General features: G+C 32.0%; 2 protein-coding genes across 2 annotated transcripts; one reads left to right on the forward strand and one right to left on the reverse strand.

Moving 5' to 3' along the window:
* Positions 1-812: 812 nt before the first annotated feature.
* On the reverse strand, positions 813-2,745 carry J3458_020069 (uncharacterized protein; the record flags this gene model as incomplete). Its single annotated transcript, XM_007817214.2, has 3 exons — positions 813-1,073; positions 1,128-2,511; positions 2,711-2,745. The coding sequence occupies 3 exons, from the start codon at positions 2,743-2,745 to the stop codon at positions 813-815; spliced, it is 1,680 nt and encodes a 559-aa protein (XP_007815405.1).
* Positions 2,746-24,935: 22,190 nt separating this feature from the next.
* J3458_020070 (uncharacterized protein) lies at positions 24,936-26,724 on the forward strand. The gene is made up of 3 exons (XM_066121852.1): positions 24,936-25,024; positions 25,110-25,619; positions 25,682-26,724. The coding sequence occupies exons 1-3, from the start codon at positions 24,989-24,991 to the stop codon at positions 26,642-26,644; spliced, it is 1,509 nt and encodes a 502-aa protein (XP_065973469.1). The 5' UTR covers positions 24,936-24,988; the 3' UTR covers positions 26,645-26,724.
* The last annotated feature ends 60 nt before the right edge of the window (positions 26,725-26,784 follow it).

The following is a 26,784-nucleotide window of genomic DNA, read 5'->3' on the forward strand; positions in this document are numbered from 1 at the left end:
TGTGAAGTCGTTTGAGACGGGCGGCAGCGAATCATTGGCTTTCATTGGGGCTGTGATTATGCGGTCTTGAATGTGTAGTCTGCCCTGTCACGCCCTGTGTGTGTGTGTGGGGGGTTTTTTTTTTTTTTCGTTGATTATTCTCAAGTGGCTTTGGCTGTAAACTGTGCATGCTCAACTATACACCGTTGGCATTTAAATTATCCCTATAAACATATATATTGTCCCTTTGCTACTTCGAGGTGTGATTTGTGTGAGAATCATACTTATCTAACTAGCACATGTAGCAAACGGCAATTTCATGGTTCGGCACGGCGAGCCGCCTCAAGTGTGAAACTTGCAACTAGAGCACGATGCTCACTGCAAGCATAACTCACACATAGATGTGCGGAATACATTTCTTTCATTTCCGAGCTATATGCTGCGACACATACGATCCGAGCTAATACACGGAATTCTTCTACTGGCACAAAGTTGATTATAAGGCAACAAAAGCGGTTGAAAAAAAGGCCTTCTGTGACCGTTTCCAGGCACAGAACCACGAGGCCCGTTTTCTTCCCCTCGTTTACATTGTCCCATCCCTGTGAGAGTTTAACTTAATTTGTCTCCTTGAACATTGCAATTCAAATTTTCCCAATACGCCCTGTGGCTCGTTGTTACGTGCGCGGAATATACATTTGTTGACGTGTTTTGCGCCATGAAGCAATGACGGCGCTTGTAAATGTAAACATCTCTAGGTTGCCAATTCTAGGAATATCGAACCCCATTCATGTATATCGACAAAACCAAAGAGCTACTCCTGTCGCATTAGGCAATTAATCAACCTCCAGCAACTTGAACTTGTCATCACCTAGAGCATCTTCCACACGCTCCATCAGAGCGAGCACCTTTTCTTCTTCTAATCTCCGTCCAATGACTTGAACGCCAACAGGGAGCCCATGCATGTCGTTGGCGTCATACAATTTGTAAGCACCACGGGCAATGCCGTTCAGATTCCGAATGTTAAAGCCAGCAGGCAGTTGATCCTTGGTCTTGTCTACGTGTGTGACGGGGATAACGCCAGCACTGTAATCGAGCTGTTCAAGCCATATTAGCGGGCATGTCCATTGTCCGTGGCAATGTTTACTTACCAAATTGAACATGAAAGTATAACCGCAACTACTGACAGCATCATGCATGCCGTCATGAGGAACGGCAGGAGTGGCATTGGGTGGTGCAATGATAAAGTCCAGTTTAGTGGCCTGCCAGTACTCCCACCACTTTCTCTTGTAAGCTTCTCTGCGCCCAATGAGTGCCCAGTATTCCGTAGTGGTAGTGCGGTGCCAGTCACGAAGCAAACCAGCCCACAGTGTGTCACGGCGAATGTATCGGACCCAGAGGTAGTACAAGTACTTGATGGGGCTGGGAAGCTTTGCGTAGAATCGCATCTGAGCTACGCCTCGATCATTCCACTCACCAGTCCTGAAGAATCCGCGAACGGTATCAAGACCATCGGCACATAGGAGACGAGAGGCCAGGTATAGAGCTTCGTACGGCTCGGGTGGGTTAATCTCGACGATCTCGTGGCCAGCCCGACACAGGGCGGCCTCAGTCATCTCCAAAGCCCTCTTGCAAGCTGGGCTAGGGTCAACAACGCCGTCTGTTTGCAAAACACCAACTCGCATGACCTTCTTCTCTTTATACTCTTTGACGACATCTGCTCTCCAAGGGATAGGATGACAAGAGTAATCATAGTTGTAGGTGCCCTTCTCAAGGACAGCGCGAGTAAAGTAGAAGAGATCATTTAGTGTTCGGGCCATTGGACTGTATACAGCAGGAATGCCGTCCTGTCCGGGCATGCTTGTGGTCATACCAAGCTTGGGCCACCGACCAGTCGAGCACTTGAGGGAGTAGATGCCAGAGAAATGCGCGGGGCATCGGACACTTCCAGCAACATCGCTACCGATACCAATTCGGCCTCCCATGGCGAGGAGGGCGCCCTCACCACCCGTGGAACCACCTGGAGTGTATTTGCTGTTGTAAGGATTGGTAGAACGACCCCACAGGTCGTTGGAAGACTCGAAGCTAAGGAGGGTGATGGGGATGTTGGTCTTGACGTATGGGACAGCCCCAAGCTCCTTCAACAACTTGACAGTAACACCATCTTCTGCCTTGGGTTTGTGGACATTACACGTCACACCGACGGAGCTATCATAGTCCTTTACATCAATGGTATCCTTCAAGCTGACAGGGATACCAGCAAGAGGGCCTTTGAAGTTGATGGAGCCATCCTTGATCCACTTCTCAGCATCCTCAATGAGAACTTCAGTGACACAGTTGGTCTTCGCATGGGCTTTCAATGCGACCTTTCCATAGGTATGTAGGAGGTCGGCAGCTCTGCTTGGGTCCTTGTGTACTTCTTGGACAAGCTCCTCAATGGGCTTGTTGATGATCTCCCGATCCAATGGACTGAAAGGAGCATGGTAAGCAGTCAGAGCGCGAATACGACGCACACGCTCATCCTGCTTGAACCGGCTATGAGAAAGATGGAGGTGTTAACGTGGGGTCAACAGCAGTTTGGTGAGAGGGGGGGTATGGTGAGTTGGTGACAGGGGAGGGGGTCAAGTAACGACCAGTGTTGGCCAACTTAGGTACTGTCGACGGTGTTGAGGTTCATAAACGTCTAGGATGAGGGGAGCCAAGACGCAAGACAACACACATAACGAGCACTTACCAGTCACGGCGGTGCTGCAGGTAATCTAGAAGCATGTTTTGAGAAGAAGTCGCCAGACTCCGCAGGCTATTTATTGGATGCTGTTTGATGCTGTTGGGTGTGATATTGAAAGAGGGAAGTCGAGGGTCAAATGGTTGTGGTTGGATGTAACTGGTAGTAAACGGGCAAGTCACGAGGGTCTGCGGCATGGATTAACCATCACGGAGAATGGAGACGGCCGTTGAGCCCGGAAGGGAAAGAGTTGTGACACGGATGAAGACACAGAAAGGTCAGTTGGTCAGGTTGGAGGCAGGTGCGCCGGGCCGGGGAGCAGTTATTAGCTATCACAGGGCGGAAGCAGTGGAACCCGTTGATAACCGGCCACTTCACGACGAGGTGAGTGGTCAGAAATTAGAATGTGTCACCAAGTCGTCGTGTCTTTAGCCCCCTGCGGGCAGCGACGTGGGGGGGCTGGGGTTTCTCCAAGGCAAAACCTGGGGTGATGGGCAATGGCTGGTTTGGGTGTGGCAAGTCGCCCGGCTGCCCTCCGACTCCGAGTGCTCCATTTCTCCTCCGATGGCGGCTCCGATGGGCCTAAATCCCCCAGTCAGAAATTTGGCCATTATGTAAAAGTACATCGACCTGGTTCAGTGAAGCTGTGATCAGCCAGGCATGCTATTGTCTGACCTGTTCACATCGCGTCCCGTTGCACCCGCGTTGTGGTATAAGGACGGAGCGCAGTGCATGATCACGTGCATTTGAAGTCGATACTGCCAAAGGGCAAAGCATCATGACGGCGCCGTATCTGATCTGTTTTTTCAAGGTCGTTATATTTACTTCACCAAGCCACCAGAATAGTAAGTGCTATTATAGGCATGCCATGAAAAAACCCACTTCGAAAACTTGCCATCAGGCAAAGCACCAAGTCGTCCGTCTACGTCATGGCGTTATCGGGTTCAGCAGCATCGTTGGAATTCTTTTCATTTGCTTCCACTGCCCCGTCCGAATATCCTAATAGAGACTATAGCCCTGATCCTATAAACCGCGACTAACAGTTAGCTAGCTAAAAACACTATATAACACGTATAAATTGTTACGAACGACACTGCACAAGACACGGGACGGGACCGCACCGGCTAGGACAGGCACGACCCGTGGGCACAAGAAGAAGGTAAGGGCACGTGACTAGCTACGTGACCTAAGAGGCGATTAAAGAGGTTAATATTTAAATATATTAATTAAAGAGAATTAAACCAATTAAACCTTAAGCTAGTTAATTAAGGTTTAAAGGGATTAATAGTTAAGTTAATTAATTTAAGATTATAATAAAGAGATAAACGAGTACTTAAGAAGAAAGTATTTCTATAATTAAATAATTTAGTTCTTTATTAATTAATTTAAGTAATAGTTTTACTATTAAGAGTTATACTTTTAATAGCCTTATTATAATACTACTTAAAAGCTACTTTATAATATTTAACTTAACTTACTTTTTAAGAAATAAACCTATTATACCTTAAAACCTAAGCTACTATTACATTTTAATTAATTCTATTTAATAAGTTACCTTAAAACTTTAAGTAATAATAACTTTTAAGATATTTACTTTAAGCGAAAAGACTATTAACCTTAAGAAGATAATAAAGTACCTTTATAATAAGATTATTAAGCTTAAAAAGTAAAATTAATAGCTTCTTAATTAATAGAATAATCTCTATAAGAAACTTAAGGTATAAGAAGAGAAACTTATAGTAGTTTAAAATCTTATACTTATATTTTTTATTAATAATAATAATATATTAAAATTCCCTAAGCTTAAATTATATAATAATTATAAGGGTAATATAAGAAACTTTCTTATATAAGCTTAAGCTTATTTATAAGTTAATAAAAAAATTTATATAATACTTAAGTTATAGATTCTTTATATTAGTAACCTCTTAACTAGAAAAGTAATAAAGTAATAAAAGCTAACCCTTTACGTATATTTTAAGTATAGCGTTAAAGTTAAAGTAAAAGTTATTTATATCTTCTTTAATTATAAAACCTTTAAAGAATAACTTCTCGTTATATTTAAAAACCCTAATAAGTATAAAAAAGCTATATAATAGCTTACTTAACTTAAGTAAATTAAATTTATAGCTTATTATATTAAGGAGTTTAAACGTATTATAGTAAAACTTAACTAGAATATTAAACCTAAAATAAAAGTTTTTTATTAAGGACTTAAAAAAGAAGTAAAGGATAATATTTATTAAGAAGATTATTTTAAGTTATTTAATAACTTTATTAAAATAATTATTAAGGCAAATAACCGTTTATATAAGTAACGTTACGAAAAAAGTTATAGGAAATTTAAATTATATACTAGGTTTAATAAACCTAATAATAATAAGCTACGCTAAATATTAATAATATATAGGTACCACGTTAAACCTATAGAACTTAACGCTATAAATAAGGAAAAGGGGAAGACTTATTATAATTATAGTAAGACTAAATATTTTATAAATAAATGTAAAGCTTTAAAGAAGCTATAAAAGCTAATTTTTAAAGGTAAAAAGCTTTATACCGTAAACTAAAAAGACTTACTTACGTGAAATCTTAATATAGTAAGTAATAAAGAAAGCCTTATAGTAGTAAATAATATTAGTTTAAATAAAGATTAGAAATTTAAAACCTAATTAATACCTAATAACTTTTAGGAATATTAAATACTCTTATTAAAAAGTAAACCTTTACTAGAATAAATTTAAGAAGAAGAGAATTGTTTAACTAAGAAAGATAAACCTAAAATTAAATATAAACTCCTTAATTAAACCTTTTATTATAATAATAATTATTACACGTACCTTAATAGTAAGTAAGGTAATAGATAGTTTTTATAAGAATAAAAGGGAAGAAGAATAACCCTTATAATACAATTAAAATTATAATAAATTAATTCTAAGATATTAAACGGAAAGTTATACTATATTAAGAATAACGTATATACTACCTAAGCTATAACCTTATAATATAAGGAGAAAGGGAACTATATAACTATAAGTAACTCGCTTAGCTTAAGTTTAATTAATATAAATAGTAGATTAAGTAATTACTAAGAAAGCTTTAATAATACGTTAAAAGATAACTGCTAATAATAGCGCCTAAAATAATACGCTAAAGAATAATATAAGAATAGGATTAATAAATTAAGAAATAATAGCTATTATTATAACTAAGACTAATTCCTTAATAAAGATCTAATAGGTCTTTATATATTATAAATATTAGTAATATAGTATACCTTATAATTAATATAACTATAATAGGACGAAAGATTTAGGTAATAATTAATAGTAGAGTATAAGGAAATTTTATCTTATTAAATCTCGTTAATAAATTACAATTACCTTAAACACTTAAAGATAAGCCCTATTAACTTATAATTATAGAAGAAACTACGGTAAAGTATAGCTAAGAAGTAATAAATATAAAAGTTACATAGCTTTTAGTTAATATTTAAGGTATAAAACACTAAGTTATATTAAATATTATAGTAATTTTAAAATACGATATTATATTAAGAATACCCTAGTTATAAGCGAGTAATCTATAAGTTAATTAAAGAACTAGCTAACTTTAATAGAATTTACTAGAATACGGTTATAAAGTAAAGAGCGGCTTATAAAGGGTATCTTATTTAAACTATAATAGGCCTTTAAGAATATATATAATTACTAGAGAGCTAAAAGCTAAGATAACGGAGATTCCTAAGAAATACTTAAAGTATAGTAAGTTATTTAATAGAGAGCTAAAAATAAGACTACTAAAGTATTTACGCTAGAATTACAAGATTAGACTTTAACCTAGTATTAAATTAACGTTTAATAAAATTTATTCTTAGAACCTTAAGTAAAATAAGGCGCTTAAGGAGTATTTAAAGGACATGCTATAAAAAGGATATATATAACTATTAGAGTCTCTAGTAGAATACCTAATCCTATAAGTATTAAAGAAGAATAGGAAACTATAATTATACATTAATTATTAACACTTAAATAAAATTATAATTAAGAATTAATACTTATTACCACTTATAACGGAAATTAGAGATAAAGTTAAAAAAGCTAAATAGTTTATTATACTTAACTTAAAAGAAGCTTATAACCTTATATAAATAAAAGAAGGCTATAAGTAAATAATAGCATTTTAAACTAGTAAAGAATACTACAAATATCTAGTAATACCTTTTAAGCTTATTAACGTATTAGTAACCTTTTAAAGAATAATTAATATAATCTTACGAAAACAATTAAAAGTATTTATAATTATATACCTTAATAATATTCTTATTTATTTAAATACTCTTAAGAAATATAAATAATATATATATAAGGTATTATAAACTTTATAAGATAATAAACTCTTAGTTAAAGCCTTAAAATACTAGTTCTATTAGAATACTATATACTTTTTAAAGTACGTACTTATATATAAAGAAATATAAATAAGCTTAAATAAGATTAAAACTATTAAGGAATAGCTTATATTAAAGAATTTAAAAGAAGTTAAAGGATTTATAGTATTCGTAAACTTTTACTGTAAGTTTGTAAGTAAATATAAAGACATTTTATAATCTCTTATAAACCTAATAAAGAAAGAAGTTAACTTTTAATAGAATAAGTTAAAAGCTATAGTATTCTAAAAGATAAAAGATTTAGTTATATTAAAACCTATATTAAAAGCACTTAATTAAAATAAACCTTATAAGCTTAAAATAAACGCCTTAAACTTTATACTAGGCGAATAGCTTAAATAATAAGATAATTAAGGAAGATTACACCTAATTATATTCTTCTTAAAGAAACTCTATAAACCTAAACTTAATTATAGGATTTATAATAAAGAACTTATAGCTATTATTAAGTGCTTTAAAGAATAAAGATATTATCTTATAAAAGTAAAGTATTAAATTAAGGTTTATATTAATTATAAGAATCTTATATTATTCTTAATTATAAAGGATTTAAATAAACGATAGATTAAATGGTATAAAACCCTTATAAATTATAACTTTAAAATTATATACTATAAAGAATTTAAAAACGAAAGAGTAAACGCGCTTAGTTAAAGAGAGAACTTAAAATTAAATAAGTAAGTAAATAATACACCCTTATTACGCGCTATTAAGAATAAAAACCTTATACTAGGCACTTAAGAAATTAACATAACCTAGTAAGTTAAGCTAAATAAAATATAAATGTATTAGATTATATTATACATTAATAATAATAGCTATTTAAATAATTAAAAAACGAAAACGCATTTATTTAAGAAAGGTAAGACCTTCTTATATAATAAATGGTAGTATATTTCTAGTATACTTTAAGAATAGCTTATTAAGGAAATATATAAGCACCTATTATACGAATATTAGGGTGTAAGGAAAACGATTAATAGGCTAAGAAAATCGTATAACTTTCTAAAAAGTAAAAAAATAGTATAAGAAGTTATTAAGAAATACGACACGTATAATAAAGTAAAATTAGCGTAACACGTATTATACAAAGAATTACAACTAATATTACCACCTAAAAGAGTATAGTAAACTATTATAATAGACTTTATCGTTAAACTATTAAAGTTAAAAGAACTTATAATAGAAGTAGCTTATAATAGCATTTTAGTTATTATAAATAAACTTATAAAATACGCCTACTACATTCTATATAAGGAATTAAGTAATACTAAGAACTTAGCGTATATATTCTTTAAAATAATTATTATATAACATAAATTACTAATAAAGGTTATATTAGATCGTAATAAATTATTTACCTTAAACTTTTAGAAATACCTTATAAAAACTATAAAGATTAAATAAAGCTTATTAATAGCATTTCACTTATAATTAGATAGATAAACAGAAATCTTAAATTAAATACTTGAATAATATCTATAAAGCTATATTAACTACTAATAGAATAATTAGGTAGAATAGCTACTACTAGTATAATAGGCTTATAATAGCTCTAAGATTAATAATATAAAGATATTACTATTTAAGGCAAATTACGGATTTAACCCTATTATTAAAACACATGCGACACAGTGTAACGGTAGCTTAGGTTCTAAGGCATAGTAGGTCTGTTTCTTAGAAAGTAAGTTAGGTTAAATGCTATAAAGTAGCTTTTTAAGTAGTATTATAATAAGGCCGTTAAGAGTATAACTCTTAATAGTAAGACTATTACTTAGATTAATTAATAGAGAACTAAATTATTTAACTATAGAAATACTTTCTCCTTAAGTATTCGTTTATCTCTTTATTATAGTTCTAGATTAATTAGCTTAACTATTAATCCCTTTAAACCTTAATTAACTAGCTTAAGGTTTAATTAGTTTAATTCTCTTTAGTTAATATATTTAAATATTAACCTCTTTAATTGTCTTTTAGGTTACGTGGCTAGTTACGTGCCCCTACCTTCTTCTTATACCTATAGGTTATATCTATCCTAGCTAATACGGTTCTATCTCGTATCTTATATAATGTTATTCGTAATATTATACCTCTCCTTTATTAGTCTTATTCTTAAGGCTATTAAAATAGGCCGGCTTAAGTGTTATGTGTTTTCTTTCTTTTATTATTATATACTATTATATTAATTAATTATGTCTTAAAATAGCGGTTTAAAGCTTTATTTACTTCTTCTCTTCGCTAAGATAACCTTTTTTCTACGATAATTAATAATCTATCTTTATCCTTTATAAAGGCTTACGCTTATTACGCTTATATAAGACTTCCCTAATATAAAGCCTTTATTTCTAATTTAAGTTATTATATAAAGTGTATAATAGATAAGTAAGAGAATTATAATATTATAGGGGTAATCTCTTAATAGCTTTATAGTATTATAAATTAATATTATAAGCTTAAGAGAAAGCTTAAAGAAGCTAAGAAGCGTATCTTAGCCGAGAATTAAAAGGTTTTACGTTTATAAAAATAAAAGAAATTATAGTTTAAGAAAATAATACGTGTAGTTACGCGTAGTATTAATAACGTTAAAGAGTTAGAACGTGTGAAATGTAAGGAAGTAGAATAGCTTTAAAAGACTATAAAGGTTCTTTTTACTTCTTCTAAGAATCTAGATTCTATTTTAGTTCGTTTCTTAAATACTAAATTTAATATTAAGTTATTAGATAATACTTAGGAGATTAATTAAATGCGTTTCTTAAAAATAAAACTATTTAAGTAACGTTAAGTAATTCGTAAGATTTTTAGCTAATTTCTAGGTGTTTTTAGAGTTTAAATATCCTTTTTATTTAATAAGATAATAATAATTCTTTGTGTTTTCCTATGCTTTAAGTATTCGTTTAACTTTATATTTATTAATATTTTCCGTTATAATATTTATAGCGATTATAGATTTATCTAGTGCTTTTTTTAGTAGTAATATATAAAATATAAGATAAATTCTTATTTTATTTAGTAATAATAGTTTATAGTTAGTATTTAAGATTTTTTATTTAATAAGAAATAGTCTAATCTTCTTTTAATTAAGTTTATTACTAGGTTACTTAGTTTTAATGTTTTTATAAATAAGGTATACTTTATATCTCTTCTTTAGGATTAACGCTAGTAATCTCTTTTTATTCGCGTAGTGTTTTATTTGGTTCTATAAAAATATTTATTCCTATTATAAGTGTTTTTATATTTCTATTATAGTTACTATATACGTTATAGCTGCTAGCGCGTTTATATTTTATGTTGTATATGTTTCAATAATAGGGTTAAATCCGTAATTTACCCTAAATAATAATATCTTTATATTATTAATCTTAGAGCTATTATAAGCCTATTATACTAGTAGTAGCTATTCTACCTAATTATTCTATTAGTAGTTAATATAGCTTTGTAGATATTATTTAAGTATTTAGTTTAAGATTTCTGTTTGTCTATTTAATTATAGGTGAAATACTATTAATAAGCTTTATTTAATCTTTATAGTTTCTATAAGGTATTTTTAAAAGTTTAAGGTAAATAATTTATTACGATCTAATATAAGCTTTATTAGTAATTTATATTATATAATAACTATTTTAAAGAATATATACGCTAAGTTCTTAGTGTTACTTAATTCCTTATATAAAATATAGTAGGCGTATTTTATAAGTTTATTTATAATAACTAAAATGCTATTATAAGCTACTCCTATTATAGGTTCTTTTAACTTTAATAGTTTAATAATAAAGTCTATTATAATAGTTTACTATACTCTTTTAGGTAGTAATATTAGTTATAATTCTTCGTATAATACGTATTACACTAATTTTACTTTATTACACGTGTTACATTTCTTAATAACTTCTTATATTATTTTTCTGCTTTCTAGGAAGTTATATAATCTTTTTAGCCTGCTAATCGTTTTCCTTATACCCTAATATTCGTGTAATAAGTGCTTATATATTTCCTTAATAAGCTATTCTTAAAGTGTACTAGGAATATACTACTATTTATTATATAAGAAGGTTGTTACGAACGTCACTGCACGAGACGCGGGAAGCTAGGCCGCACTGGCAAGGGTAGGCACAGCTGCTGACTAACAAGGACATCAAGTCACGTGATGGCTCATTGGATCATATAGATGATCCAACGAGACGGGATCATTAGGATCATTAGGCGATCCAAATAATCCGGGTTTACAATAGAGAGATAGACGGATACTTAAGGAGGAGGTATTCCCATAGTCAGATAGTCTAGATCTCTATTGATTAATCTAAGCAATAGTCTTACTATTAAGAGTTATACTCTTAACGGCCTTATTGTAATACTACTTAAAAAGCTACTTTATAGTATTCAACCTAACTTACTTCCTAAGAAACAGACCTACTATACCTTAGAACCTAAGCCACCGTTACATTTTAATTAATCCTGTTCAGTAAGTTACCTTAAAACTTTAAGCAGTAACGACTTCCAAGATGTCTACTTTAAGCGGAAAGACCACCAACCCTAGGGAGATGATAAAGTACCTTTATAACAAGATTACCAAGCTCGAGAAGCAGAATTAACAGCTTCTCGACCGACAGAATAATCTCTACGAGAAACTTAAGGCACGAGAAGAGGAACTTACAGCAGTTTAAAATCTCACACCTGCATCCTCTATTAACAACAATAACATGCCAAAATTCCCCAAGCCTAAATCATACGATAGTTATAAGGGTGATGTGAGGAACTTTCTCACATAAGCCCAAGCTTACCTACGAGTCAACGAAAAAATCTACACGACACCTAAGTCACAGATTCTTTGTATTGGCAACCTCTTAACTGGGAAAGCAATGAAATGGTAGGAGCTAACCCTTCGCGCATATCTTAAGCATAGCGCTAAAGCTAGAGTAGAAGTTGTCCATATCTTCTTTGATTACAAAACCTTTAAAGAATGACTTCTCGCTGCATTTGGAAACCCTAATAAGCATAAAGAAGCTACATGACAGCTTACTCAACTTAAGCAGACTGGATCTACAGCTCACTACGCTAGGGAGTTCAAACGCATTACAGTAAAACTCAACTAGAATACCGAACCTAAAATAGAAGTCTTCTATTAAGAACTCAAAGAAGAAGTGAAGGATAACATTTATTAAGAAGATCGTCCTAAGCTATTTAACGACTTCGTTAAAATAGTTATTAAGGCAGACAACCGTTTATACAAGTAACGTCACGAAAAAAGTTACAGGAAATTCGAATTATATGCTAGGTTTAATAAACCTAATAGTAATAAGCCACGCTAAACATTAATAGTATACGGGTACCACGCTAGACCTATAGAACTTAACGCCGCGAATAAGGAAAAGGGAAAGACTTATTACAATTATAGTAAGACTAGACACTTTACGAATAAATGCAGAGCCCTAAAGAAGCCATAGAAGCTAATTCCTAAAGGCAAGAAGCTCTATACCGTAAACCAAGAAGACTTACCCACGCGAAATCTTAGTATGGTAAGCAATGAAGGGAGCCCCACGTTAACAAATAATATTAGTTCAGATGAAGATTAGGAATTCGGAACCTAACCAGTACCCGATGACTTTTAGGAATACTAAACACCCTCACTAAAAAGTGAACCTTTACTGGAACGAATCTAAGAAGAAGAGAATCATTCAACTAAGAAAGACGAACCTGAAATTAAACACAGACTCCTTAATTAAACCTTCTATTATAATAACAATTACTACACGCACCTTAGCAGTAAGTAAGGTAGCGAATAGTTTCCACGAGAACGAAAGGGAAAGAGAATAACCCTTATAATACAACCAAAATTACAACGAACCGATTCAAAGATATTAAACGGGAAGTTATACTATACTAAGGATAACGCACACACTACCTAAGCCATAACCTCATAATACAAGGAGAAAGGGAACTGTGTAACTACAAGTAACTCACTTAGTCTAAGTTCGATTAACACAAATAGTAGATCAAGTAATTACTAAGAAAGCTCTAATAAGACGCTAAAAGATAATCGCCGACGACAGCGCTTAGAGATACGCGCTAAATAACAATAAGAGGAGAGGACCAATAAATCGGGAAACGACAGCCGTTATCGCAATTAAGACCGATTCCTTAACGGAGATCTAACAGGTCTTTATGTATTACAAACATTAGTAGTACTACACACCTTATAGTTAATATGACTATAATAGGAAGAAAGATCTAGGCAATAATTAATAGCGAAGCATAAGGAAATTTTATCTCGCTAAATCTCGTTAATAAATTACGATTACCTTAAACACCTAAAGATAAGCCCTACTAACTCACAACTATAGAAGAAACTACGGTAAAGTATAGCTACGAAGTAGTTGACATGGAGATCGCGCAGCTTCTTATTAATATATAAGGCACGAAACACCAAGTTACATTAAATATTATAGTGATCTCAAAACACGATGTTATATTAGGGATACCCTGGTTACGAGCGAGTAATCCACGAGTTAATTGGAGAACCGGCTAACTTTAATGGGATTTACCAGGATACGGTTACGAAGCAGAGAGCGGCCTACGAAGAGCACCTTATTTGGACTATGATAGGCCTCTAGGAATATACGTGATCGCTAGAGAGCTTAAAGCTAAGATAACGGAGATTCCCAAGGAATACTCAAAGTATAGCAAGCTGTTTAGCGGAGAGCTAGAAATAGGACTACCAGAGCATTTACGCTGGGACCACGAGATTAGACTCTAGCCTGGTACTAAACTAACGTTTAATAAGATTTATCCTTAGAACCCTAAGCAAGACAAGGCGCTTAAGGAGTATCTGGAGGACATGTTATAGAAGGGATACATAAGACTATTAGAGTTCCTAATAGAATACCTAATCCTATGGGTACTAAAGAAGAACGGGAAACTATAACCATGTATTAATTACTGACACTTGAATAAGATTACAATTAAGAATTAATACCTATTACCGCTTATAACGGAAATTAGAGATAAAGTTAAAAAAGCTAAATGGTTTACTACACTCGACTTAAAAGGAGCCTATAACCTTATACGAATAAAAGAAGGCCACGAGTGGATAACAGCATTCCAAACCAGCAAAGGACACTACGAATATCTAGTGATGCCTTTTAGGCTTACTAACGCACCAGCAACCTTTTAAAGAATAATCGATACGATCTTACGGAAACAACTAGGAGTGTTTATGGTTATATACCTCAACGATATCCTCATTTATTTAGATACCCTTAAGGAACACAAATAACATATACATAAGGTACTATAAACTCTATAAGACAATAAACTCTTAGTTAAAGCCTTAAAATGCTAGTTCCACCAGAACACTGTGCACTTTCTAGGGTACGTGCTTACATACGGAGAAATACAAATAAGCCTAAATAAGATTAAAACCATTAAGGAATGGCCTATACTAAAGAATCTAAAAGAAGTTAGAGGATTCACAGCATTTATGAACTTCTACCGCAAGTTCTTAAGCGGATATAGAGATATTTCACGACCTCTTACAAACCTAACAAAGAAAGAAGTCGGCTTTTAATAGAACGAACTAGAAGCCACGGTATTCTAGAAGATAAAAGATTTAGTTACGTTAGAACCTATATTAAAAGCACCTAATTAGAACAAACCTTATAAGCTTAAAACGGACGCCTTAGACTTTGCACTAAGCGGATAGCTTAAATAACGAGATGATTAAGGAAGATTACACCCAGTTATATTCTTCTCGAAGAAACTCTACGAACCTGAACTTAATTATAGGATCCATAATAAAGAACTCATAGCTATTATTAAGTGCTTTAAAGAATGGAGACACTATCTCATAGGAGCAAAGCATTAAATCAAGGTCTATATTAACCACAAGAATCTTACATCGTTCTTAACCACAAAGGATTTAAACAAACGACAGATTAAATGGTATGAAACTCTCACGGATTATAACTTTAAAATCATATACTGTAAAGGATCTAAAAACGGAAGAGCAGACGCGCTTAGCCGAAGAGAGAACTTAAAATCGGATGAGTAAGTGAGTAATACACTCTTACTACGCGCTACTAAGGATAGGAACCTTATGCTAGGTACCCGAGAAATTAATATAACCTAGCAAGTTAAGCCAGATGAAACATAAATGCAACGGATCACATTATACATTAAGAATAACAGTTACCTAAACAATTAGGAAATAAAAACGCATCTGTCTAAGGAAGGCAAGACCTTCTTGTATAATAAACAACAGTATATTCCCAATACACTTCAAGAACAGCTTATCAAGAAAATACACGAGCACCTACTACACGAATATTAGGGTGTAGGGAAAACGATTAGTAGGCTAAGAAGATCGTATAACTTCCTAGAAAGTAGAAAAATGGTATAAGAAGTTATTAAGAAATACGACACGTATAACAAAGCAAAATTAGCGCGACACGTACTATACGAAGAATTACAACCGATACCACTACCTGAAAGAGCATGGCAAACTATTACAATGGACTTCATCGTTAAACTACCAAAGTCAAAAGAACCCATAACAGGAGTAGCTTACAATAGTATCCTAGTTATTATAGACAAACTCATAAAATACGCCTACTACATTCTATATAAGGAATCAAGTAACACTAAGAACTTAGCGTATATGTTCTTTAAAACAGTTATTACACAACATGGATTACCAATAAAGCTTATATTGGATCGCGACAAATTATTCACCTTAAACTTTTGGAAATGCCTTATAGAAACTATAAAGATTAAACAAAGCTTATTAACGGCATTCCACCTATAATTAGATGGATAAACAGAAATCTTGAACTAAATACTCAAATAATATCTGCGAAGCTATGTTAACTACTAATAGAATAATTGGGTAGAATAGCTACCACTAGCACAATGGGCTTACAATAGCTTTAAGATTAACAACATAAAGATGTTACTATTTAGGGTAAATTACGGATTTAACCCTATTATCGAAACACATGCGACACAGAATATAAACGCGCTAGCAGCTACAATGCATGTAGTAACCATAACAGAAATATAAAAACACTTACAATAGGAATGGATATTTTTGCAGAACCAAATAAAACACTACGCGAACAGAAAGAGATTACTAGCGCTAATCCTAGAGAAGGGACATAAAGTATACCTTATTCGCAAAAACATCAAAACTAAGCGACCCAGCGATAAACTCAACTGGAAGAAGATCGGACCATTCCTTATTAAACGGAAAATCTCAAATACCAACTACGAACTATTATTACTAGATGGAATAAGAATCCATCCTATATTTCATATATCGCTACTAGAGAAAGCACCAAATAAATCTACAATCGCTATAAATATCACAACGGAAGATACCAACGAATACGAAGTTAAACGGATACTTAAAGCACGGGGAGATACAAAGAATTATCATTATCTCGTTAAATGGAAGGGATATCCAAACTCCAAAAACACCTGGGAACCAGCCAAAAATCTCACGAACTGCTTAACGTTACTTAAACAGTTTCATTCCCAAGAAACGCATCCCAATTAATCTCCTAAGCACCGTCCAACGACTCGGTACTAAATTCGGCATCCAAGAAACGAACCAAAGCAGGATCCAGATCCTCGAAAGGAGTAGAAAGGACCCCCGTAGCCTTCTAAAGCTATTCTGCTTCCTCACGTTCCACACGTTCTAACTCTTTGACGTTATTGATACCACGCGCAACCGCACGCATTATTTTCTTAAACTATAATTTCTTTTATTTTCGTAAGCGACGCACCTTAGCGCTCGCCTTTTCGAGTTCTTCCTCGGCAGCTTCTAACTCGGACTCAGCTTTCTAGTGTTAGGTACCGATACGACGCAACTGCTGCGGGGTAAGAGGATTTATATCGCAGTAAGACCTGTTTAAACGAATGCACTTATAACAACGAGACGAGTCCACGTCGGACGCCTTGCAATTCTAGAGGCCTTAATCTCGGCAAAAGGAACAAGCGGGCATATCAACTAGATTCCCGATCATCAACTCAAGAAGGGCGTTTCGCTCGTCTTTCTTACGAGAAGGTTTACGGGATCGGATGGAAGGTCTTAAGACACGATTAGCTGACATAATAATACACGAGGAGGATAAAGAAGGGAAAATTACCCAAGCCCCTAGCCGGCCTATTTTAATGGCCTTAAGGACAAGACCAATAGAGGAGGGGTATTATGTTACGAACGTCACTGCACGAGACGCGGGAAGCTAGGCCGCACTGGCAAGGGTAGGCACAGCTGCTAACTAACAAGGACATTAAGTCACGTGATGGCTCATTGGATCATATAGATGATCTAACGAGACGGGATCATTAGGATCATTAGGCGATCCAAATAATCCAGGTCTATAATAGAGAGATAAACGGATACTTAAGGAGGAGGTATTCCCATAGTCAGATAGTCTAGATCTCTATTAATCAATCTAAGCAATAGTCTTACTATTAAGAGTTATACTCTTAACGGCCTTATTATGATACTGCTTAAAAAGCTACTCTGTAGCATTCAACCTAACTTACTTCCTAAGAAACAGACCTACTGTGCCTTAGAACCTAAGCCACCGTTACAAAGGTCTTACCTTTCTTAGATAAATGCGTTTTCGTTTCTTAATTATTTAAATAGCTATTATTATTAATATATAATACGATCTAATATATTTATATTTTATTTAGCTTAACTTATTAGGTTATATTAATTTCTTAGGTATCTAGTATAAGGTTCCTATTCTTAATAGCGCGTAATAAGGGTATATTACTTACTTACTTATTTGATTTTAAGTTCTCTCTTTAGCTAAGCGCGTTTACTCTTTTATTTTTAAATCCTTTATAGTATATAATTTTAAAGTTATAATTTATAAGGGTTTTATACTATTTAATCTATTATTTATTTAAATTCTTTATAGTTAAGAATAATATAAGATTCTTATAGTTAATATAAACCTTAATTTAATGCTTTACTTCTATAAGATAATATCTTTATTCTTTAAAGCACTTAATAATAGCTATAAGTTCTTTATTATAAATCCTATAATTAAGTTTAAGTTTATAGAGTTTCTTTAAGAAGAATATAATTAAATATAATCTTCCTTAATTATCTTATTATTTAAGCTATTCGCCTAGTATAAAGTTTAAGGCGTTTATTTTAAGCTTATAAGGTTTATTTTAATTAAGTACTTTTAATATAGGTTTTAATGTAACTAAATCTTTTATCTTTTAAAATATTATAGCTTTTAGTTTATTTTATTAAAAGCTAACTTCTTTCTTTATTAGGTTTATAAGAGGTTATAAAATATCTTTATATTCGCTTAAAAACTTATAGTAGAAGTTTATAAATACTATAAATCCTTTAACTTCTTTTAAATTCTTTAGTATAAGCTATTTCTTAATAGTTTTAATCTTATTTAAGCTTATTTATATTTCTTTGTATATAAGTATATACCCTAGAAAGTGTATAGTATTCTAGTAAAACTAGTATTTTAAGGCTTTAACTAAGAGTTTATTATTTTATAGAGTTTATAGTATCTTATATATATATTATTTATATTTCTTAAGGGTATTTAAATAAATAAGAATATTATTAAGGTATATAACTATAAATACTTCTAGTTATTTTCGTAAGATTATATTAATTATTCTTTAAAAGGTTACTAGTGCGTTAGTAAGCCTAAAAGGTATTATTAAATATTTATAGTGTTCTTTACTAGTTTAAAATACTATTATTTACTTATAGCTTTCTTTTATTTATATAAGGTTATAAGCTTCTTTTAAGTTAAGTATAATAAACTATTTAGCTTTTCTAACTTTATCTTTAATTTCTATTATAAGCGGTAATAGGTATTAATTCTTAATTATAATCTTATTTAAGTGTTAGTAATTAATATATAATTATAGTTTCTTATTCTTCTTTAATACTTATAGGATTAGGTATTCTACTAGGGACTTTAATAGTCTTATATATCCCTTTTATAATATGTCCTTTAAATACTTCTTAAGCGCTTTATTTTACTTAGGGTTCTAAGAATAAATCTTATTAAATGTTAGTTTAATACTAGGCTAGAGTCTAATCTCGTAGTTTTAGTATAAATGCTCTAGTAGTTCTATTTTTAGCTCTTTATTAAATAGCTTATTATACTTTAAGTATTTCTTAAAAATCTTTATTATCTTAGCTTTTAGCTCTCTAGTAATTATATATATTCTTAAAGGCCTATTATAGTTTAAATAAGGTGCTCTTTATAAGCTACTCTTAGCTTTATAATTGTATTCTAGTAAATTCTATTAAAGTTAGCCGGTTCTCTAATTAACTTATAGATTACTTACTTATAATTAAGGTATCCCTAATATAATATTATATTTTAAGATTATTATAATATCTAGTATAACTTAGTGTTTTATACCTTATATATTAACTAAAAGCTACGTAACTTTTATATTAACTACTCCTTAACTATATTTTATTATAATTTCTTTTATAGTTATAAGTTAATAAGGCTTATCTTTAAGTGTTTAAGGTAATTATAATTTATTAATAAGATTTAGCAAGATAAAATTTTCTTATACTCCGCTATTAATTATTACCTGAATTCTTTATTCTATTATAGTTATATTAATTATAAGGTGTATTATACTACTAATATTTATAGTATATAAAGACCTATTAAATCTCCGTTAAGGAATTAGTTTTAATTATAATAATAGCTGTTATTTCCTAATTTATTAATTCTATTCTTATATTATTCTTTAGCGCGTTATTTTAGGTGCTATTATTAATAATTATCTTTTAACGTATTATTAGAGCTTTCTTAGTAATTACTTAATCTATTATTTATATTAATTAAACTTAAGCTAAGCGAGTTACTTATAGTTATATAATTCTCTTTCTCCTTATATTATAGGGTTATAGCTTAGGTAATGTATACGTTATTTTAAGTATAATATAACTTTTCATTTAATATCTTTAAATTAGTTTATTGTAATTTTAGTTATATTATAAGGGTTATTTTTCTTCTCTTTTATTCTTATAGAAACTATTTGTTACCTTACTTATTATTAAGGTGCGTGTAGTAATTATTATTATAATAAAAGGTTTAATTAAGGAGTTTATATTTAATTTTAAGTTTATTTTTCTTAATTAAATAATTCTCTTCTTCTTAGATTTATTCTAGTAAAGGTTTACTTTTTAATAAGAGTATCTAGTATTTCTAAAAGTTATTAGGTATTAGTTAGGTTTTAAATTTTTAATCTTTATTTAAACTAATATTATTTATTAACGTAAGGCTTTCTTTATTACTTATTATACTAAGATTTCGCGTAGGTAAGTTTTCTTAGTTTATAGTATAAAGCTTTTTGCCTTTAAGAATTAGCTTTTATAGCTTTTTTAGGGCTTTATATTTATTTATAAAGTGTCTAGTCTTACTATAATTATAATAAGTCTTCCCCTTTTTCTTATTTATAGCATTAAGTTTTATAGGTTTAGCGTAATACCCGTATACTATTAATATTCGACGTAGCTTACTATTATTAGGTTTATTAAACCTAGTATATAATTTAAATTTCCTGTAACTTTTTTCGTAATATTACTTATATAAACAGTTATTTATCTTAATAATTATTTTAATAAAGTTATTAAATAACTTAAGATAATCTTCTTAATAAATGTTATTCTTTACTTCTTTTTTAAGTTCTTAATAGAAGACTTTTATTTTAGGTTTAGTATTTTAATTAAGTTTTATTATAATACGTTTAAACTCCCTAGTATAATAAGCTATAAATTCAATTTACTTAAGTTAAGTAAGCTATTATATAGCTTCTTTATACTTATTAGGGTTTTTAAATATAATAAGAAGTTATTTTTTAAAGGTTTTATAATTAAAGAAGATATAAATAACTTTTACTTTAACTTTAACGTTATACTTAAGATATACGCGAAGGGTTAGCTTTTATTATTCTATTACTTTTCTAGTTAAAAGGTTATTAATATAAAGAATCTGTAACTTGAGTATTATATAGATTTTTTCGTTAACTTATAGGTAAGCTTAGGCTTATATAAGAAAGTTTCTTATATTACCCTTATAACTATTATATAATTTAAGCTTAGGGAATTTTAGTATATTATTATTATTAATAAAGGATATAAGTGTAAGATTTTAAACTATTATAAGTTTCTCTTCTTATACCTTAAGTTTCTTATAAAGATTATTCTATTAATTAAAAAGCTATTAATTCTACTTCTTAAGCTTAATAATCTTATTATAAAGATACTTTATTATCTCCTTAAGGTTAATAGTTTTTTCGCTTAAAGTAAATATCTTAAAAGTTATTATTACTTAAAGTTTTAAGGTAACTTATTAAATAGAATTAATTAAAATATAATAATAGCTTAGGTTTTAAGGTATAATAGGTTTATTTCTTAGGAAGTAAGTTAAGTTAAATATTATAAAGTAGCTTTTTAAGTAGTATTATAATAAGGCTATTAAGAGTATAACTCTTAATAGTAAGACTATTACTTAAATTAATTAATAAAGAACTAGACTATTTAACTATAGAAATACTTTCTTCTTAAGTATTCATTTATTTCTCTATTATAGTCTTAAATTAATTAGCTTAACTATTAATCCCTTTAAACCTTAATTAACTAGCTTAAGGTTTAGTTGGTTTAATTCTCCCTAATTAATATATTTAAATATTAACCTCTTGAATTACCTCTTAGATCACGTAGCTAGTCACGTGCTCTTACCTTCTTCTTATGCCTACAGGTTATGCCTGTCCTAGCCGGTGCGGTCCCGTCCCGTGTCTTGTGTAGTGTTATTCGTAACACACAGAATGTAAACGCGCTAGCAGCTATAACGCATATAGTAACTATAATAGAAATACAAAAACACTTATAATAGGAATAGATATTTTTACAGAACTAAATAAAACACTACGCGAATAGAAAGAGATTACTAGCGCTAATTCTAGAGAAGGGATATAAAGTATACCTTATTCGTAAAAATATTAAAACTAAGCAACCTAATAATAAACTTAACTAAAAGAAGATTAAACTATTTCTTATTAAACGAAAAATCTTAAATATTAACTATAAACTATTATTACTAAATGGAATAAGAATCCATTCTATATTTTATATATTACTACTAGAGAAAGCATTAAATAAATTTATAATCGCTATAAATATTATAATAAAAGATACTAATAAATATAAAGTTAAACGAATACTTAAAGCACGGGAAAACATAAAGAATTGCTATTATCTCGTTAAATAAAAGGGATATTTAAACTCTAAAAACACTTAAAAACTAGCTAAAAACCTTATAAATTACTTAACGTTACTTAAATAATTTTATTTCTAAGAAACGCATTCTAATTAATCTTTTAAGTATTATCTAATAACTTAATATTAAATTTAGTATTTAAGAAATAAATTAAAATAGAATCTAAATTCTTAAAAGGAGTAAAAAGAACCCTTATAGTCTTTTAAAGCTATTTTGCTTCCTTACGTTTTATACGTTTTAACTCTTTAACGTTATTAATATTACGCGTAATTACACGTATTATTTTTTTAAACTATAATTTCTTTTATTTTTATAAACGTAAGACCTTTTAATTCTTAGTTAAGGTATGCTTCTTAGCTTCTTTAAGCTCCCTTTTAAGCTTATAATATTAATTTATAATACTATAAAGCTATTAAGGGGTTACCCCTATAATATTATAATTCTCTTACTTATCTACTATACACTTTATATAATAACTTAAATTAGAAATAAAGGCTTTACATTAAGGAAGTTCTATATAAGCGTAATAAGCGTAAGCCTTTATAAAGGATAAAGATAAATTATTAATTATTATAAAAAGAAGGTTATCCTAGTAAAGGGAAGAAGTAAATAAAGCTTTAAACCGCTATTTTAAGATATAATTAGTTAATATAATAACATATAATAATAGAAGAAAGAAAATGTATAATACTTAAGCCGGCCTATTTTAATAGCCTTAAGAATAAAACTAATAAAGGAGAGGTATAATATTACGAATAATACTATATAAGATACGAGATAGGACTATACTAGCTAAAATAAGTATAACCTATAGGTATAAGAAGAAGGTAAGAGCACGTAACTAGCTATATAACCTAAGAGGCGATTAAAGAGGTTAATATTTAAATATATTAACTAAGGAGAATTAAACTAATTAAACCTTAAGCTAATTAATTAAGGTTTAAAGGGATTAATAGTTAAGCTAATTAATTTAGAACTATAATAAAGAGATAAATAAGTACTTAAGAAGAAAGTATTCCTATAGTTAAATAGTCTAGTTCTCTATTAATTAATCTAAGTAATAGTTTTACTATTAAGAGTTATACTCTTAATAGCCTTATTATAATACTACTTAAAAGCTACTTTATAGTATTTAACCTAACTTACTTCCTAAGAAACAGACCTACTGTGCCTTAGAACCTAAGCCACCGTTACATAAATATAACGCTTACTTATTTTTAATAAGGGATTTATATGTAAAGTTATAAATAAAACCTAAATTATTTATACCTTTTTATTTATAATATATTACGCTACCTAACGCCGGGCCTAGAATGGTACGGCATAACACGACGCTAAGAGAAAAATACGTGATAACCCTAAATGCCTAGATACTAGGAAAGATAACCGTCCAGAGCACCGAGGCTAACCCGGACCCAGCCTGGACTCACCACCACACACGCTCTAACGAACCACCACTAGGACAGCTAGTCTAGTAGGTACCTTTAACCTACATAATATGGAATATGCTCTATATAACCCTAGGGTTATAGCGGGGCGGGGATAACCCGAAATAAAAGCGAGGGGGTTTTTCTTTTTATAGAAAGGGTTTTCCCTTATACTACTCTACTAGGTCTAGCTAATTAGTAGTATAATAATGTGTTTAGCACGTTTTTACGAATTATATTTAGCTCTTAGAATTAGCTAAAAACTTTCTTTTACAGGTATTTACGCGGTCCCTATTAGCGTAATACATTATAAATAAGAGATTATAAATAATATAGGTTTTATTCATAACTTTATATATAAATCTCTTATTAAAAATAAGTAAGCGCTATATGTATACGTAATATATAGTGTTTTTAGCCGGCTAACTATTAGTTGCGGTTTATAGAATCAGGGCCTTTATTACTACTAAACTAGAGCATTAACAAGAAAACTATATTTTCAATTTTTAAAAAGCTTAAATATTTAATAATAAATTAAATAAAATACTTGAATTATAATAATAAATACATAAATTAGCTAATATTATAACCAATTAGCTTACGTAAAAAAGTGGGCCCTTTTAACTCCTAATAAGCTATAAAATTAGATTGTATAATTTTATGAAAAATTACTATATTATACTACACTATAAAAACTACATTTGTAGTTTTTTAAGTTCTAGGCTTATAAGAGCTTACAAGGACCCACTTTTTATATTAGCTTATAGTATAAAATTCATACTATTTACTCGTAAAACTTATAATCTTATAAGTATTTTATTAGATTTAATATTATTTATTATATGAAAAACTATAAAAACTACAAAACTACAAAACTCCACTACTTCCAATGCTCTGTTTCTTACACATTCGGCCTGCGCTCCGACCCTGACAGAGCTTCCCTCCCCCAGCCAATCACAGAGCTGCGACCACGTTCCACCCCGCAATCCCTGCTAACGGCACTGGCGGACCGCAACAGCATCTTCTCCACATCAACAAGAAGAGAAAGCCCAGATGTTCCGTCATGTGAACCCAACGCCGCCTTGTCGACTGCATATCATAACACGCATACTTCATCATGTCTGCCGACGACCAGCAGTTTTTAGATGTCGTGGTAAGCTTACACAATCACACAGTCATCACTTCATCCTTTCCCGTGTCCTTCGCTGCTAACTGAAGCTGTCCCTGCCTGGCAACAGCTCGCGCACATCCCGCCACAGCTAAAGCAATACTCCAATGATGTTGCTGAATACATAGATCAAAACGTCGATCAAGCCGCCAGAATTGTCCGCGAGACACTTTCACAAGCAAAATGGCTGCCCGAATACGCCAAGCCAAGCCCTCCAGTGAAACCGGCTGTCGCCGTCGTGTCCATGACGCGGTTCGAAAAGGTCCAAGATTGGGTATCACGGCACAAGATTTTGGCGGCTGTCATCATCTTCACTTGTGGTACCGTGATATTCAAAGGATACCAGACAAGCAGGTCAATGAGAAAAACTAGAAGAGCGAAACGAGCGAGAAATGGCGGGCGTACCGAGGTAGTGGTTATCGCAGGGTCCCCGACCCTACCCCTGACCAAATCTTTGTCTCTGGATATGGAAAGACGTGGCTTCATTGTCTACATTGTATGCAATGCCGCCGAGGATGAAAGTATGGTGCACGCCTTGTCCAGGCCAGACATTCGACCCCTTGGCCTCGATACAACTGATGTTAGTGTCATTTGTCTCCCATGCCTGCTGTCGTAGCGTTTGATGCTGACTGATTTTGTTAGCCGCCTCAAGCAGGCGCTGCCATCGAACGCTTCGCGGCCTTTTTGCAATCCCCTCAAGCTCCCGGTCCTCACATCAAACCAAATACCCTGACTCTCAAATCCGTAATTCTTATTCCCAGCCTACACTACCAAACGTCACCCATCGCCACCATCCCACCGTCGAGTTTCGCCGATCTATTCAACACACATCTGCTTCAACCAATTCTCACAATCCAGGCATTCCTCCCACTGTTGGCATCCCGTCTGCAGCCAATAGGCGAGAAATGGATTCCTCCCAGGGTCCTCGTTTTCACGCCCTCGATTATCTCCTCGATCAACCCACCATTCCACGCCCCTGAAGCGACTGTGTGCTCTGCCCTTTCAGCTTTTACCGAAGTTTTGACAGCCGAGCTTCGACCTCTCGATATCGCAGTGACACACATGCAGCTTGGCACTTTTGACTTTTCAAGCTTTGTGCCCTCGCGAGCAGCCATCTCCCACCGAGGACTGGTCTCTGCTGGGAACCCCCAAGAACCCCTGGTTTGGCCAGATGGTGCACGGCACGTCTACGGGCGCAATTTCGTCGCACAAACTAGCTCCGCCATCTCTGGTGGACGAGTCCGCGGCTTGAAAGGCAGCTCCCTGCGTCGACTCCACAACGCCGTCTTTGATGTCATGGACGGTACCATCACGGGAGACACGGTTCGCATCGGCCTCGGCTCCAGCGTATATGGTTTTGTTGGACGATGGGCCCCCCGCAGTCTTGTTTCCTGGATGATGGGCATTCGGAAAGTAGATGAGCTATCGACCTGGAAGACCAGTTCCTGCGCCGGCTCAGAGCGCGAAGAAAGCGAGGATGGTGAGGCGGCGACGACTTCCTCCAATGAATTCATTGCTGTTCCATCCGAGCGCAATGTATGGAGTGCTGATGCTACCGAGAGTAGTCTCTGGGTGCCTCCAGTACCGAATTCTCCCCGATCGTGACGTAGAAATAGACTCGGAGACTGATATGACGTCCAATAACTTGTATATAATGACCATTCCAATTTAAGCCGTAAACAGAGATACAAAATATATCTACTTGTTTCTTGTAAATGGACCTGCGATCACACGCATTGAATCTT

This window comes from Metarhizium acridum, assembly GCF_019434415.1.
Source record: "Metarhizium acridum strain ARSEF 324 chromosome Unknown scaffold_568, whole genome shotgun sequence".
Lineage (NCBI taxonomy): Eukaryota > Fungi > Ascomycota > Sordariomycetes > Hypocreales > Clavicipitaceae > Metarhizium > Metarhizium acridum.

Bases quoted from the DNA above. Each gene is read 5' to 3' on its own strand.
- J3458_020070 (XM_066121852.1), top strand. From the start codon at position 24,989: ATGTCTGCCGACGACCAGCAGTTTTTAGATGTCGTG. The intron at 25,025-25,109 runs GTAAGCTTACAC...GCCTGGCAACAG, and splicing joins AGCAGTTTTTAGATGTCGTG to CTCGCGCACATCCCGCCACA. The intron at 25,620-25,681 runs GTTAGTGTCATT...TGATTTTGTTAG, and splicing joins TTGGCCTCGATACAACTGAT to CCGCCTCAAGCAGGCGCTGC.